This window comes from Dreissena polymorpha, chromosome 9 (genome assembly GCF_020536995.1).
Source record: "Dreissena polymorpha isolate Duluth1 chromosome 9, UMN_Dpol_1.0, whole genome shotgun sequence".
NCBI classification, from domain to species: domain Eukaryota; kingdom Metazoa; phylum Mollusca; class Bivalvia; order Myida; family Dreissenidae; genus Dreissena; species Dreissena polymorpha.
Window position 1 is genome coordinate 29064605 of NC_068363.1, and position 17500 is coordinate 29082104.

Below are 17500 nucleotides of genomic sequence, written 5' to 3' on the forward strand. Positions count from 1 at the left end.
GCTAGTAGCATAATTGCCACTGTAGAAGCTGCTTCCAAAGTTTAATTTTGTATGTGATTTATTCATGTAATTCGAGAGTAAAACATGTTTATTAACAACGTGTGTCAAGAAATCAAATCGACAAACAAAGTTGTATGACAACCGAATGTACTTACATTTACATGTCGATTAAATTAGGCGCAACTTAATCATTATTCAATATTGAAATGGGGCCTACTGATGGCTAATACGGCTGGTGCTAAGAAATGACAATTATCGGGGACACAGTTTTTGTACAAGCATGTTGAAATATTTGTTTTCACTTTTATTCTCATTTTGGACGTTCTTTTACTCCGTTGATTGACAATAGCATGCACTTCGTAATCATGGATACAATTAATATTCACATTTGAATAATTTTAAATAAAAACGAATTTGGTTCGGAATGTACTCTCATTCTTTTAAATATTTTTTAGTAATAAGTGTATCATTGATAATGTGTATGCGTTTATAGAGCAAGGCAATCAAACTAGTCCTTTTTTAAATGTAACATGGTAACATTTTAGATATCTCACATAGAGCTAGTCCACCAAGGAAGCGCTTGTCTCTATTGCAAATTACATTCGAAAGTTCTCATTAATTTTCGGAAATCATCATGTTGATAATTGCTCGTACACGTACAGTTGTCTGAAACGATTGCGTTTCATTTACGAAATAATCCGTCATTATTATACCAAAAATCATTTATTTAAAAAAAAAAATTAAAAACAATTGAACATTAAACTTGTGGGCTGAATTTGTCAAAGTTGATTCAAAGCTGTGAGTGTTGCGCAGTCAATGGTACAAATACAAAAAAAACCTGATCCAATAATTAAGATGAATTCAAACAATGTGTAACAGTATTATTTAAAAGCGACATAATAAGTCATATGGTATTTTGAATTATGTACGCTTTTCAATATCAACATTTTTTTATATTGAGTGTAAATCATTTAAATCATTATAGTAGCTAGTGTTGGATATTAACGCATAATATAAAGAGTTAGAAAAACAACGGCGCCGGGATATGTCACTAGACACAGGCAAACGCTATTTTGGCATTAATTAATTAAATATCATAATTATATTTCTAGCTATCGGTCATTATAGCAATCTTAAATTTGTACTTAAACAGACGTGTGTTCCAAAATATGCAAACAATATGTCAGCAAGATTGATATTCCTAAACATCACACATTCGTGCAAACATGAACATATGGGACATTAAACTAAACATGTTCACGTTACACGTGAGCCATGCGCAGCAATATCCGTTTTCCCAAAACAATTCATGAATATTAATATAAAACAAATGCGGTTGGCGTTGACGTTTCTTATTTAATTAACATTTATTTTTAACCGTAATGTTAAAGCTTATGCATGTTTCTTAAAGGAACACATATGATATTCAATTTTAGAAATAAGTACGTATACTTGTTTAATTTGTTGCGTAAACATGACGCTGGCCTAATACCTAAGCAACCGCTGTATAAACAAATATAGCTGAATTCAGTATTTTGTTCTGCAATTTCAAACTAATTAATAACAAGTATCTTTTCAAAATATAAAGCGCAATTGCTATATTTCTGACCTAAACGATATATCTAATACACTTATTTGTATGTAACTAGTTTCTTCATTATTTTCATAAATAGAAAAAAAAACGCATAGCTCTATAATACATATTTTGTTAAGTTAAGTTAATTACAGACGAAATGCGTCTTAAATGCTCAACTATTTAGTTATGCGCTCTTGCTAACCTGTGATTTCGATTTCCGTTAGCTATTATGTTTGCAAATACCGATAGCTTTCTTAAAATGAAGATTCTTTAATAAGGGTATAGTTCTTAGTTAAGAATAATATAGGATATTTGCTATGTGTTTTGATATTAGGAAATATTTATTTTATTAACGTTTAATATAATACCACAGGTAAAATCTACGGGCACCGAAATCGTTAAGATCGCAGTCTTGTGTGCATAACGTCTTACGATTTCATAAAAAATATAACTGTTTATAGATACATGTTATGCATGTTATGCATATGTCTCCCTTTGAGGCAGGTTATTATCCAAGCATGCTTTATAACACATTTGTACAAACGAATTTTACTGAACATTTGTATAAAGGATTGAGTTTGACATTTAATATTCTGTAGCCATCGTATAATTGTGCAGTCGTCATCGAATCATAGTGTCATATTCAACGAGCATAGTGTCATCGTTGTCCAACCATTGTGTCATAGTCATCAAACTATCATGTTATAGTCAACAACCTATATTTTCAACAGTTTATCAGCAACGAACCTTCTTTTATCATATCATCAGCTTCAGTTTCATTAGCCAACAAACAATAATGTAATCGTCACATCAGAATTACACCAACGTCTGTTCTGATTCAGAAAATGTGTTCATGGGCATCAAACCATCTTGTTATCGGCATCAAACCATCCTTGACATTGATACATCAAGGCATCAGCAGCAAATCATCGACTAAATGTCAATGAACAATCGTGTAATCCAACGAACTTTACATCCGCATCAAACCTTCGCGTCATCAAATTAGAAACATAGTATTATCAGTATTGAAACTTCATGAAATCTGCACCTGTCCATCGTATTATCAGTATAAGACCGTTGTGAAATCGTAATCGAACACTCGTCACTTAGCAATTGAACATTGGTATACTTTTCAACAATACATCGCGCCATAGTCATAGAATTATCGTACCATCCCCGTGCAACTGTTCTTTAAACAATCGTCTAACCACCGTATCAGCAAGATATGTCCATTGTGTCTTCGGCATCAAACATTTGTGTCCTCATAATCAAACGATTTTGTAATCATCATTAAATATTCATAAGATCTATATATACTCAACGAGTGTCAATGTCGAATATTCATGCCAACCCTTTTTCTCATTCATAGTGTGTCCTCAAACGATCGTTTTATCGAACCACCATGCCCTCGTTATTAAGCCAACCTGTTATATTGTTCTGTCTTAAAAACAGCAAAAAGGAGAGCGTTTTAAATACACAAACATCAATATTAGGTATAACTTTTTAACAAAGATAATTTTATAACAGTAATCAGAGACGCTCCGCTCCTTGGCTTTGATATGCCGGAAGAATACTGCACCTCGGTGAACAGCATCTTTCAAAGAACGTGTAAGCATATTAGGGTGTAGCAGAGTACGATGTTTTGACGCTCATGTTTAATCACTCAGTCGATATTCCACACATAATATACTGGCGATATCGCTCTTGTACATTGAATAGTCTTGGTACTCATGGTTTTCGTTCTAATATGCAAGCGGATAAAAACACAATACGCGTAGCAATATCGGCTTACAACATTTGAACACTTTTGTGAGCAAACTAGTTTTGTATTTTTATACAACGTTCACTATGTTAAACTTAAAGGACAAATATAATATATGTATTTTGGTGATATATACACAATCGCAAATAACACGAACAATAATAATCCCATATAACTTCACGCACGACCCTCATGCTTCTTTTAATCCTATAGCAGTATTTAGCTAAAGAAAGTATAATTAACATGTTTAGTTGAACACAACTAATATGCATCATCATAATATCGGTTATCGTCAGACATGCATACCAATATTTACTATCATATTAATGACAAAGATGCAAGCATTTATAAAAATAAATTAACATTTAAGTTAACGCAATGACCAATATGCCGACACAAGTGTGGATTTACGCGCTAAAGTGGCCTTTTCACAGATTTTATAATGTGTTGAAGTTTGTCATTGAATGCTTTATATTGATAAATGTAAACATGGGATCTAAAAAGCTTCAGTAAAAAAATAAGAATAAAATTTAAAAAAAAGAAAAAAAGTATCCCGCAGCAGGGCTCGAACCAGTGACCCCTGGAGTCCTGGAGTAAAAACTAGTAAAAACCAATTAGTCCGCTCGGCCATCCTGCCAATGTATGCATGAGTGAGGTATTTCATACTTTATATAAGCAATCTTCGTAGTTTCACAAAATTCAACGACAACAACAGAACTCTCCAAATTATTCAATCGTTTCACGTTGCAACGCCTTATACTTTTCAGGTTTTTAAATCGTCAAAAGATGAATATAATGGCTATATTATACCATGGTATCTGTTCAATATTACTGTTTTCTCAAAAATAGCATAACTAAAACGAAAATGTGCGAACTGAAACAACTTTTTTCAATTTTGTCAATTTACCAAAACGTGAAAAGATCCCTTTAAGGTTAACGCATTAGCTTGCGTATGACTAACATAAGAAACATTATCCTACCTCAATTGTTTAATGTTATAAACAGTCAAAAGTGGATGTTTAACTAACTATGTACTTACCCTGGCATTTTGCAACGTACTCGTCTTGTCCTGCCGCTGTTTTGTTATCGGTGTCGGTGTATTTTCTCTTGTTAATATGATCCTTAATTTGTGCAAACATCTCATTACAACAATCTTGCTGATTTTCTTTTATATCTATTCCTACATCTTCGAGAGCACGTCGATTAGCGAGTGCAGTTTCCTCAATGAGCGAGGCTAGATTTGTTTCAGACGACTTCGTTTCTTTACTCAAAAATGATGTATATGTCTTAATTACAGTAGTGGTGTGTACTCTTACTAAATTGTGTATGTTGCAACGTTCCCGGAAAAAAGTGTAAGATAAATATGTGACAATACCTAATAATGTGAATAAACATACAGGAGTTAATAAGATGGTAACAGACGTATCCAAGAAAAGACACGTCTGTGTTTCATTTGAAAGTTCTTTTAATTCCATATTCTCCATCACCGGCATGATGTTCAGATATCAGCGAAATCGTAGTCCACAGTCCTCCTGAAATTACAAACATCATAATTATTGTGTTACTACTACTACCACTACCAGTACGGCGACGACGTTAACGAAGACGACGACGAAGATGACAACGGATTTAAAGGGTGAATGTTCACTCTAGTATTCATTGAGCTTCTTTTGAAGTTCTTTTCAAGTGTCGTTAACAATATGTTGTCACATTACCGTGTTAATATGCACATGTAATTCATTTTCAATTGATTGATTTTTACTCTTAATGATACAAACAGAAACAACACACTGTTTCTTTTTAAAGAAATCTCTTATTCGTGGTATCAAATAAATAAATTTCAGTATTTGTTGTTGATAGTATTTCTGAATGGATATATAAATAATTAGTCAAAGACGATTACCTCAGAGATTTCAATAGACGCAGAATCCTGCGTTTTGACGCGAGCAAATTAAAAATGACTCATTTTTGACGCAACCCTTTTTTCTGCTGTGCGTCATTTTGACGCGTCGAAAATTTGACCCGTGCGTCAGTCAGTTAACATCTCGAGTTCCATGGTAATAAATCCCGCTGTGCTCCTAATTGAAATTAATGTTTCAGTATTTGAAACTCGGTCTATAATCGAGGGAATACCCCGGGCGTTGTTTATCTTATCTCATCTCTTCCAATACACATGTCACCGTCTCAATAGCGCGTGCCCACTAACTGGGTAATTAGCAGCAGTGATTACGTGATAATTGATTGACCATCCGATAATTGCAGGTTTTTTGCAGACTTTTCAGACAGCACGGTTAAAGAAATTCGACAAAATTAATTAAAGTAAAAACTATATTGATCAAAGGTCTATTAATTACGTAGATCCAATAGTAGATCTAAGTCCAGCGAGTTTTGTCAGTTGTTAATCCACCGATAATTACGAGTAACACCCATCTTATATAAACTGGAATCACAGTTCATTTTTTATACTAACAAGTAATAATACTACACATAAACATTGAGAAAACACATTTTCTCGATAAGATATAAATTATCCGAGTAGCATTAAATTGCTGCGTCGACATTGTAAATGGCGGACTTAACATTCAACCCGCGTTCAATTAAAAGCTGGCGATTCAAATTGCAAGTTATGGCGATTCAATAATGGTGAAAGCATTAACTGGATTTAACAAACATTTGATAAGGTTTGTTAAACCCGATAACAACAAGACAAATTTGGATTATTAAAGTAAAACTAATACAGGTAAGGCATTCCAAAGTGTACATATTTCGGACATGTATAGTATTCGGATAAACAGTAATAAATATACTAGATGTTCCATGCATTTATATTGTGTTTTGTTAGAAAAGCTATCATAGGGATGGTGATAATATAATGACGATAAATATGTGATGAAAAGGTGCTACCGGTACATATCTTTAATTATTTTAATGTGTTAAAAGACTTAAATGTGTTATAACTATAAGGAAGTATATTTAATGTACCAATTCATTAAAATATGTAGTGTTATGTATCATGGTATTGTTATTTAATAAAGCAGTATAACTTTTTAAGATATTGTGTTACTCTTAGAGCATATTTTTATCTAAAAAATTGAATAATACAGAGAAAAACACAACGCGCTTCAAAATTGACCCCACCATTTTTCAATTTGACTCCTCAAAATTTCAGTCCAGGGGTCATTGACTCCTGGTTTTTAAAATCTATTGAAATCCCTGTACCTGCTGAAAAACATTACATGCATATAACATTTACGCATTAGAAAAATACATTTCTTATAAAGTACGATAAGAAAATATGTTAATAATAAGATGGCATGATCTTAAACTACAAACAAATCAATTCAGTTACGTGACATGTAGAATCTCATGATATAATATATACTATAAGTTCACTAGTATTTGCTACACACATGAAGAAAAGTAAGACAAATGCTAGTTAGATGCATTATTTTACTTTATATTTGAGTCGCATACAGACGTTAAACACGGTTTTAAAATCATGTATATATATATATATATATATATATATATATATATATATATATATATATATATATATATATATATATATTGGAGAAGTTATTTGGAAGAAATGTGCCAATGTAACTCATTCCATTTATAATACAACATATCAACACACGAAATACAATTACAACTATCAGTACTTTAAATATAGATTATCTATTTGTTGATATTCTCGGGTTAATGCGTACGCCTATGTTCGTTGATGACAAAGTTACCGCGCGCTAACTTAAGAATGGTTAACACAGAAATTATCTGGGGCAGAAGTAAGTTTTACACGTACAAAACGACATGATACAATAACATATTAAATAAAAGATCCATCAAAATAATTAATAAAACTAGTTTGATTATTTACTTAAACAAATGCAAATATCACTTAATAGTTTTTGTTTATTTTTTATTTTAGAAAACCAATAAAACTTTATAATACACATGAGTTCATAATGCAAAGCACGTGATCATTTAAGTGATCATATCAGCATTTTCACCGCCATGCGCACCGTGAACATCCAATACATAAGAAGTAATTTTATTCTACGAATACACATGTTATTGTCTAATGTGATTAAATAATGTAACAATGTACATAATTGTATTCAGTTAAAGAGTGTAGTTTTATGTACAATATAAAGAAGTGAAACTCCAGCTGCTGGAGCAGTATTGAATATTCATTAAAAGCAATTAGTTGGTCCTTTATTTAAGGCAAGTGACCGATTGCCCAAACAGAATAATAAACGTGAAGTCTTTGTTTAGTATAGAAAGATTGGAGTTCATTTTGTACATGTACATCGACGTTTGCGTTCGATATTTTTAAAGAAATGTTGGAAGATAATTGTAACCAACAAAGGGCCTTTTTATCACAATTGTATCATACGAACCGTTTTTCAAGTTTACAAACTTATTCGGTATCAATATCTGAAGACATGTACTACGTTGACAACTCAGACATACGTTTAGTGAGTTAAGGTATATAATTTACCTTGTATATTATTGTATCGAGGTATTGTATCAGAATCAAACTTTACTTAAATATTGAGTTATTCATTCGGCCATCAGAGTGGTTACATGCTTTTACTAAAAGTTGACCTGGTGACATGTTTTTTTTAATTCGGCTTAATTATTGTAATGGATAAAATTATTTGAGTCATAATGTTGCTTCTACAGTTATAACAGGATTGTTGTAAAATTTGACCCAGTGACCTATTGTTGGACGAAATAATCCAGATATAGACTATGGATAATTATTATGCCGATTGTTTTTCAAATGTAGAGTCATAAACAGTTTCAGACGCAAGCCTTATATTGTTTAGATAAACAGTAACTTTCATTTAGATTGAATAAAACATGTTGCCTGTAGAGAGGTAACGAGCTAAACGTTGACCGCGCCCACTGCTTGGCGACAATCATGGGTGATCACAATTACTCACTTTATGAAGTGAGTTCTCAGAATAGCCTAACGTGAGAATTTCATAACACTGGACCGGTATTTCGTCACTATTAATCCAAGCCTTGACACAATATCCATTTACGTTTTTGTAAGTTATCAATGTTGTCGGACAAACACAACTTACCAGGGCATATCAAGGAAAAATACGATATTATATCATATCGCTATCACGATAACAATTATCTTCCTTTACGACTAAAAACATCTTGCTCTAAAAATATAAAAGAATAAAACGCTGATTCGAATAAATATGTGTATACTTATAAAAAGCTAGCATAATTAAAATAAGACTAAGTATTTAAATATGTAAATATGAAAGAAAGCTAAACGCTTGCACATTTTTTATAATAGTTGAAAGTCTTGTAAAACTCAAATTAAAATGCACTATAAGTGTAAATGTCAATTACAATCCAAATGGATGCGTCATCCAAAATAGTTTAGACTTATGTATTATTTTTTTCTTTACAATATCGTATGACCTACCTTCAAACATTGACTGATGTAACAACTGATATAACGTGATAAAAAAAACTATAATGGACAGGGTTATATCGGGAAGATATCAATCAAGTGGCATGATGAAGTATTTAAATCAGTTTCTATATTGAAAAGAAATCCCATAACATCAAGATACGTATTTACGTTTAGTATGCAGCAGTATTGATAAAACTCATTTAAGCACGTGCATATTTACATATAATTATACATACATTTTCAGTACTCTTATTGACAGAACATCAGTCTTCGCATTTTTATCTTCACTTTCTTTCTGTATATTTATTTATATAAAATAAGACGTGTACAATTCTTGTGAAACATCAATTATACGGGCATACCGGAGATTTAATTGAAAATACGTGTTTTATTCACCATTTTGAGATTTGCCGGGGCGCTTTGAATTGGGAAAAATGAATCATCCGTTTAACTTCAATAGGGAAATTCAGCATTTATTGTTGTTGTTTGTTGTGCATACACATACTATCAAATTGACGATAAAATTATTGTTTACGTTTTCATAGATTTCAATTAAGTTGCGAAACTCGGATTCAAATGACCCCTGGTCTGAAACTTTTAGGAGTCATAAAAACATTTTTAGCGCGCCTAAATTAATGTCATCGTGTTAAGCCACAAGAGGAAGTGACACATCACTTTAAATGTTTAAGGGCTTAATAAAGATATGATTTTTTAATAAACAGTTTCCTAATTTCGAAACAAAATTATGAACAATATGCACTAGATATAAAACTTGTAATGCATCCGAACATCAATAACAATGTTGCAATACAGAGTAAAAAAGACAACGATTAATAATCAATAGCTATCAGCATTCATAAGTTATGTGACACACGTGCGTCCCTGTTTGCATTAATTTTTTATGTAACACATATGGGACCCTGTTTGTGTTATGTTTTATGTGACATACATTCGACCCTGTTTGCATTCATTATTTATGCGACACTTATCCGACCCTGTTTGCATTAATTATGTATGTGACACACATGAGGCTCCGTTTACATTAGTTATTTATGTAACACATATTCGACCCTGTCTGCATAAATCATTTATGTGGCACACATGAGGCCCTGTTTGCATTAATTATTTATGTGACACACATGAGGCCCTGTTTTAAAGATGTTAATGTGTATATCATGAATACACTTTTACAACTATTAATTACAAACTCACAACATATATCTTACTTTATGGAGTCTGACACTAGATACTCTAGTTATGTTCACCATGCAATCTGAAATTAAAACAACGTAAATTGCATTTTTAAGGAATGTATTGTTTAAATTATTAAGGTCTCCCATTTTGATTAATATTATTCAAATGCTAAGAAACAGTTTTCACACAATTTGATCAAATAGATAAACAATAAACCTTTTTTTTCGTAAGGTTTCGAATTGTGAACGCATGTCTTTTTAACCTAACACAAATAACACCAAAGTCACAACACACTAGAGAACTGTAATAATCATGGCAAATCAAATGGCTTCGATTTGACAATTAAACAAAAACTTTGTAACAATAAAAGTCAAATGGTAAATGTTGTGAAATAAATAAGCCAACTTTATGATGTTTAGATGTTGTTATAAGTTTTTAGACGTAATTTTCCGTAATTTAGAAATTAAAGTCATTTGCTTATATTTGATATCATTATATTGTTAAAATGTGTTCCAAGTGAAATCACTTAGTGATGGGGATTATTACTAAACTAAGGGTGCGTCCATGTATGTAATTAACTTTTTTTTGTACTTTGACATAAACCATTGTAATGATGTACTATATTCGTAACTCTGCGTTACAATATTATAAGTGGTAATATGTAATTAGTTTTCATTAAATAAAATAAAATAACTAACTAATTAATATTATTTTAGAATACCAGTTTTCGCCAACCGACACACGAAAACTATTATGCCAAAAAAATGTTGTCCCAGTGTACGCTCCCTACACAAGGTATCGATAACCATACATAATTCGTTGAAAATAGCAAACACATTTCTATACATTAATGTATTATGCTTAGTATAAGCCTGTAAATAACATGAATGCTTACATAAATATAATCCGATTAAACATATGTTTCCTGTAATAACGATTAATACATAAGGAAACATACCTGCACACTATCTACTCCTTTGCGAATACATATCGGCACGCTATCTGTTCTCAATGCAATACATTTTGTGACAAGTTTATCATACTCTCGCGAAAAAATCGACTATTAAGAAGGTACGTTTTGATTTCCGATTCCTTTTTTATTTGGTCGCTATCGCGAGCTGGTGTTTACATATTACTGGAGATACATGTAGACGTTTGATAAATGTATACGCCCACAGAGGATTTACAAAATGATTTGAATTATTATATGTTAGTATAATTATACAAACTAATTGACATTCATCATCATCATAATCATCATCATCATCATCATCAACATCATCATCATCATCATCATCATCATCATTATCATCATCATCGACATCATAATTAGTGTTTTTCCCAGGCCATTTTAGCGTGGCGAAAAGCCATGCCGCCCTCCCGGATCGCCATGCTGACCTTTTCAAAGGCAAATTTCGCGACGCGCCCTTTTTTTCAAAGGCAAATTTCGCCACACGCCCTTATCGATAACATCTTTATTGCCTTACGATCTAAGTTGGTCCGCAAAATCAGCTTCCTTGATTGTCTGTGACGCTCCGACTGTGCTTGATTTACTCGAGAGACGTCAACGTTTAATCGACTATATTTATTGAGCAGATTTAATCTATAACAGTTCTCGATTTATAGATAGGTCTTACTGACTGCTCCAAAGCTGTGAATTAGTCATGCGTGAATAACCCCGTGTCAGTATCAATCGATAATGCCGGAGGCTATGTTATACCAAGCGCACTTTCCGCTCGGCAATGTGTACTCCATCACGATAAAATCATTACTTCGGAGACTTTTGATGAAAAACTTGATGTTATTCTCATGGCAATTGTGCATTGCATGCATTATTCAGTTTTATCAAAACATATATTTTTACGCCTAATTACATTTAAAATCACAAACAAATTTATTCTTTATCGTTTTCGTTCTTAAGATAATTAGATCTAATTATTGAAATAATTACTGAGACGTATACTAATTTAACAAAATGCGAATCGCGTATACGATTAAACGTTGCTATGCGCACCTGTCGCTTACATCATTTGACATTTTATCAACATGGCGGACTATACAGAATTAAATTGTGACTCGGAAAAAATAGCAAATAACGTCGTAAACGATCAAATTAACGATGGAGATTATACATTAAGAAGGAATTAATGAAATGTCTGTGAAAATCAACGATGCATAAACTGTTTTAGATAGCAACAATATTATTTATTCATTTATAATTACTCGGTGGATGTATGTCACGGAAACGAGTGTTTGCATATTGTTAGCGATCAATTTACTCGCAATGTTATTTTAAACATCTGTCGAGATTTTGTTAGAAAATGGGATAAGACAAACATGGTTTCATGTATATGTTAGTGGATCTGGGTATAATCAGATTCATATGCATATATTGCTTTATTATGTTTCGTCGTGCTGTACAGTTTATTGAAACAGCATGGAACTTAAATGTACATTGCAAGGTAAATATCTTAATATAAATCATAGTAAGTTAAATACATCTATTGCTATTAAATGTGCTTGTTTATATGTTATTTTTAACACAACTGCTTCTGATGCGATTACATGTTTCCCCGTAATTCAGGTATTCATGGAACGTTTTTGCCCTTTTTTGCCTAAACTGCGCGCTAAAATGCCCTTTTTGAAAGTAATGCGCCATGCCCCTTTGCCCTCCTGAGAAAAACGTTAATCATCATCATTAAGATGATGATGATGATGATGATCATCATCATCATCATAATCATCATCATCATCATCATCTTCATCATTATCGTCGTCGTCGTCATCGTCAAGATCATCGTCAACATCATCGTCAAAATAATCGTCACCACCATCATCATCATCATTGTCGTCATCATCAACAACATCATTGTCCAGATCATCATCAAAATCGTCGTCAACACCATCGTCAACATCATCGTCAACACACCGTCAACAACATCGTCAACATCATCGTCATTATCATGATACTTATATCATCATATCAACATCATTATGGTCATCATAATACAAATACTTCAACTCTAAACAATCATTGATGCCACTTACACAATACTAATCAGTTACGCTATAATTAAAACAACAATTCTGTTACAGTTTCACGACGATTTTCAAAACATATGACTTATATAATGTTTTACTATACCCATAAAAGGAAAACTTCCACGATCCCTCGCTGCCATTTTTTCTCCTGACCGGAAACATTTTTAAAATGAGCCTTAATATTTTTTTAACCAATCTTCTCAGCAAGTTGCATGATGTTTACAAGTGTTCAGCATATTGATCTTTAGAAAACTCCTATTCGCCCTGGTGGCAATCGTTTTCAACGCCCCGAAACCATTCTGATTTTACATGGTAACCTGACCTCGCGTTTACACACGCGTGACTCAGGTGAGCTAAACAAACCAGGCGAATGGTTTTAGATAGCACTGTGTACCTTACAAAATTATTTGAAAATGTTAAACATTATCATATAATTTGTTCTTTCACAACCTGGGTATAAAAGAAGAACATACACTTGGAATGGACATTGTTTACAACTTCAAATAATTAATACCTAAATTGCATTTTATAACTTGTTTTACGACTTAGCCAATGCAGTTAAACATTTCATTAGTAATAAGTACAGGGGGTCAAGTACAAATACAATTTGACACCATGTATCAATCGTTATATGTAATACAGTGCAAGATATAACGTCATTTGACCATACCAGGTTGTACTATAGTGATTATTATTCTAGCAGAAACAAGAGGGTGATGGTATCCCTCAAGCGCTTATCGGATTTTAAGATGAACACATTGACGAAACTCAACCTGATTAACTAGCGTTTGGACATCTGTGACCCAGATTTGAACTTACCTCGGTTTTGTCTAGATAAACGATCTGACCAGTTTTGTCAAAATCGAGTAAAAAATAAAGAATTTATAATGGTAACACATTGTTTCTAAAATTGACCCGATTGCAAATGACACGCGTGACAATTGTTAAACTTGATATAGATTGTGCAAGGTTAAATATTCTGACCAAGTTCCGTGATGTTTGAATAACAAATGTGGATTCTGGAATAGTAACGTTTTTCTAAGATTTGACTTCGTGTCTTTTATTTTAACGCACGCGACCCACATTCATAATTTACTTAAATATTAAGTCATAAATGGGGCCACTATAATATATATTAAGTTTTTTCTAAAGACTTAACCTTTTAACCTGGGTTTTGAAAGCGCGTGAGCCTGATTCAAACAAGTTTATTGATGGTGATGATAAACAATTTTAATAAAATCCATCAATAGTGAGCCATAAATATTGCCTGTGTACTGATACCAATATTTTGTATATATGTTATGTTGAATATTATGTCCAATGACTTGTTTTGGACGCAATTGCTCCAGTTTCAAACTGAGGCTTTATATTGATAAGATATACATGCGGATTTGATAAAAACTTTTTCCAATGGAGTGATAATGTGCTTAACTTTGATAGCACACACTGTCTTATGTCGTTCAAAAGGTTACTATAATGGCCCACCTTGATCATGGCAAGCTCAGCTGAGCTATACATTACCACTACCTTACATTTGACTTAAACATCGTTATAATTGCCCGACCAAGCCCAACTAAGCCTGGTCCCATTATACATGTACATAGGCGTCATTGAAAATTATCAATGTATTCCGACACACACAGCTTAAATGGGTCATATCAAACGCTAATATAATATCTTATTTTGAAAAACACCTCTTGCTTTAAGAATCCAAACATGTTCCTCTATACTGTAATTAAATTAATAAACCCTTTTAAAATATATATTTGCATAATTATAGTTATAAAATGTCGTCATGGGGAAAATAAGTAGAATTAATTTAAATATGTAAACATTAATTACAGGTATCGCATACTGAATTCTTAAAGCAGTATTGAGTGTTTTAAAAATGCACGATGTCTGTAGGTGCCAGTTTCAAACCCACAAAATGCGCAATCAACAATACTGTTGACTAGCTATTACATTTTTAAGGAGGTGAACATGCTCAATATATCTATATAACAAGAGTTCCGCGGTCGGAGATGACCGCATTGAAGCCGGATTTTTGATTTAAATGACAGGAAAGTACCTTTCGTGTTTTTGTCAATTGAAAGACTTTAAAATGACCAGTTGTTCTCTTGACCAGTGGTCATCTGTTAGTCATGGCAAAGTCCATGTCCAAGCATACGAAAGTTAAAACAACTTTTAATTTTTAACATTCAAGGTCACAGTGACCTTGACCTTCAATGACCTTAAAATGACCAATTGTCATCTACTAGTGCTGGCCAACCTTCATGTCCAGTTTGAAGACTGTAAGTCCAAGCATAAGAAAGTTATACCATGAAATAAGAATTTTAACATTTTTACATTCAAGGTCACGGTGACCTTGACCTTAAAATGACCAGTGGTCATCTACTAGTTCTGGCCAACCTTCATATCAAGTTTGAAGACTCTAGGTCTAAGCATACCAAAGTATTAACAACTTTAACATATTTACATCCAAGGTCACAGTGACCTCGACCTTCAAATGAATGACCTTGAAATGACCAGTGGTCATCTAAGTGTGCTTGCAAACCTTTACGTCAAGTTTGAGATTCTAGGTCCAAGCATACCAAAGTTACAACAATTTTAACATTTTAACATTTAAGTTCACAGTGACCTTGACCTTCAAATGAATGACATTGAAATGAATGACCTTAAAATGACCAGTGGTCATCTAAGTGTGCTTGCAAACCTTTACGTCAAGTTTGAGATTCTAGGTCCAAGCATACCAAAGTTATAACAATTTTAACATTTTAACATTGAAGGTCACAGTGACCTTGACCTTCAAATGAATGACATTGAAATGAGCAGTGGTGATCTTCTAGTACTGGCCAACCTTTATGTCAAGTTTGAAGACTCTAGGTACAAGCATACCAAAGTTATAACATGGAATAAGAACTTTAACATTTTTACCTACCAAAGTTATAAGAACTTTAACATTTTTACATTCAAGGTCACAGTGACCTTGACCTTAGAATGAATGACCTTGAAATGACCAGTGGTCATCTAAGTGTGCTTGCAAACCTTCATGTCAAGTTTGAAAACTCTATGTCCAAGCATACCAAAGTTATAACAATTTTAACATTTTAACATTAAAGGTCACAGTGACCTTGACCTTCAAATGAATGACATTGAAATGACCAGTGGTCATCTTCTAGTACTGGACAATCTTTATTTCAAGTTTGAAGACTCTAGGTACAAGCATACCAAAGTTATAACATGAAATAAGAACTTTAACATTTTTACATTCAAGGTCACAGTGACCTTGACCTTCAAATGAATGACCTTGAAATGTCCAGTGGTTACTTACTAGTTCTGGCCAACCTTCATGTCAAGTTTCAAGACTCTAGGTCCAAGCATACCAAAGTTATAACAACTTTAACATTTTTACATTCAAGGTCACAGTGACCTTGACCTTCAAATGAATGACCTTGAAATGTCCAGTGGTTACTTACTAGTTCTGGCCAACCTTCATGTCAAGTTTCAAGACTCTAGGTCCAAGCATACCAAAGTTATAACAACTTTAACATTTTTATATTGAAGGTCACAGTGACCTTCACCTTCAAATGAATGACCTTGAAATGACCAGTGGTCATCTGTTAATCCTGGCCAACCTTCATGTCAAGTTTGAAGACTCTAGGTCCAAGCATACCAAAGTTATACCATGAAATAAGAACTTTAACATTTTTACATTCAAGGTCACAGTGACCTTGACCTTCAAATGAATGACCTTGAAATGACCAGTGGTTACTAACTAGTTATGGCCAACCTTCATGTCAAGTTTCAAGACTCTAGGTCCAAGCATACCAAAGTTATAACAACTTTAACATTTTTTATATTGAAGGTCACAGTGACCTTGACCTTCAAATGAATGACCTTGAAATGACCAGTGGTCATCTGTTAATCCTGGCCAACCTTCATGTCAAGTTTGAAGACTCTAGGTCCAAGCATACCAAAGTTATACCATGAAATAAGAACTTTAACATTTTCGAGCACGCCGCCACCCCGCCCGCACGCCCGCCCCCCCCGCCCGCCCGACAACATCAATCTATAAGCCGAGATTTTTTCGAAAAAAATCCGGCTAAATACACAAACCTAAGCGTGAACAAGGGAGAAACTGTATTTAAATAAGTCTATATTATAGATATGCCCCTAAAAATAAAAAAACGTCCCATAACTTCTGCAATTTCAGTAAGTGTTACTTTAGATTGTTTCACAAACATAAATGTTAATGTTAGTGCTGCAACAATACGCCAAAAAGCGTATTGCGATATATTGTCAGTTCAAAAACCAGTATTGCAATATATCGCAATATATTGCTTACTTGTACCAGAATTATAACTCGCCAATTACCGGATAATCCCGTATATTCCAGTTTTAAAGCAAATTCTGGTAAATGTTTACTATAAAAATGCTCAAGAATAACACAAAACACAAACATTCGCCAATTTTCTTAAAT

The 17500-nt window shown here is 33.0% G+C and overlaps 1 protein-coding gene across 1 annotated transcript in view; it reads right to left on the reverse strand.

Annotated features, from left to right (window-relative positions):
* The window catches only part of LOC127845932 (uncharacterized), a 53807-nt gene that overhangs the window by 24384 nt on the left and 11923 nt on the right, over positions 1-17500 (reverse strand). The window contains exon 2 of the mRNA XM_052377111.1: positions 4378-4870. Within this exon, the coding sequence (XP_052233071.1) occupies positions 4378-4831 (454 nt within the window). The 5' untranslated portion in view covers positions 4832-4870. The remainder of the gene's footprint in view (positions 1-4377; positions 4871-17500) is intronic.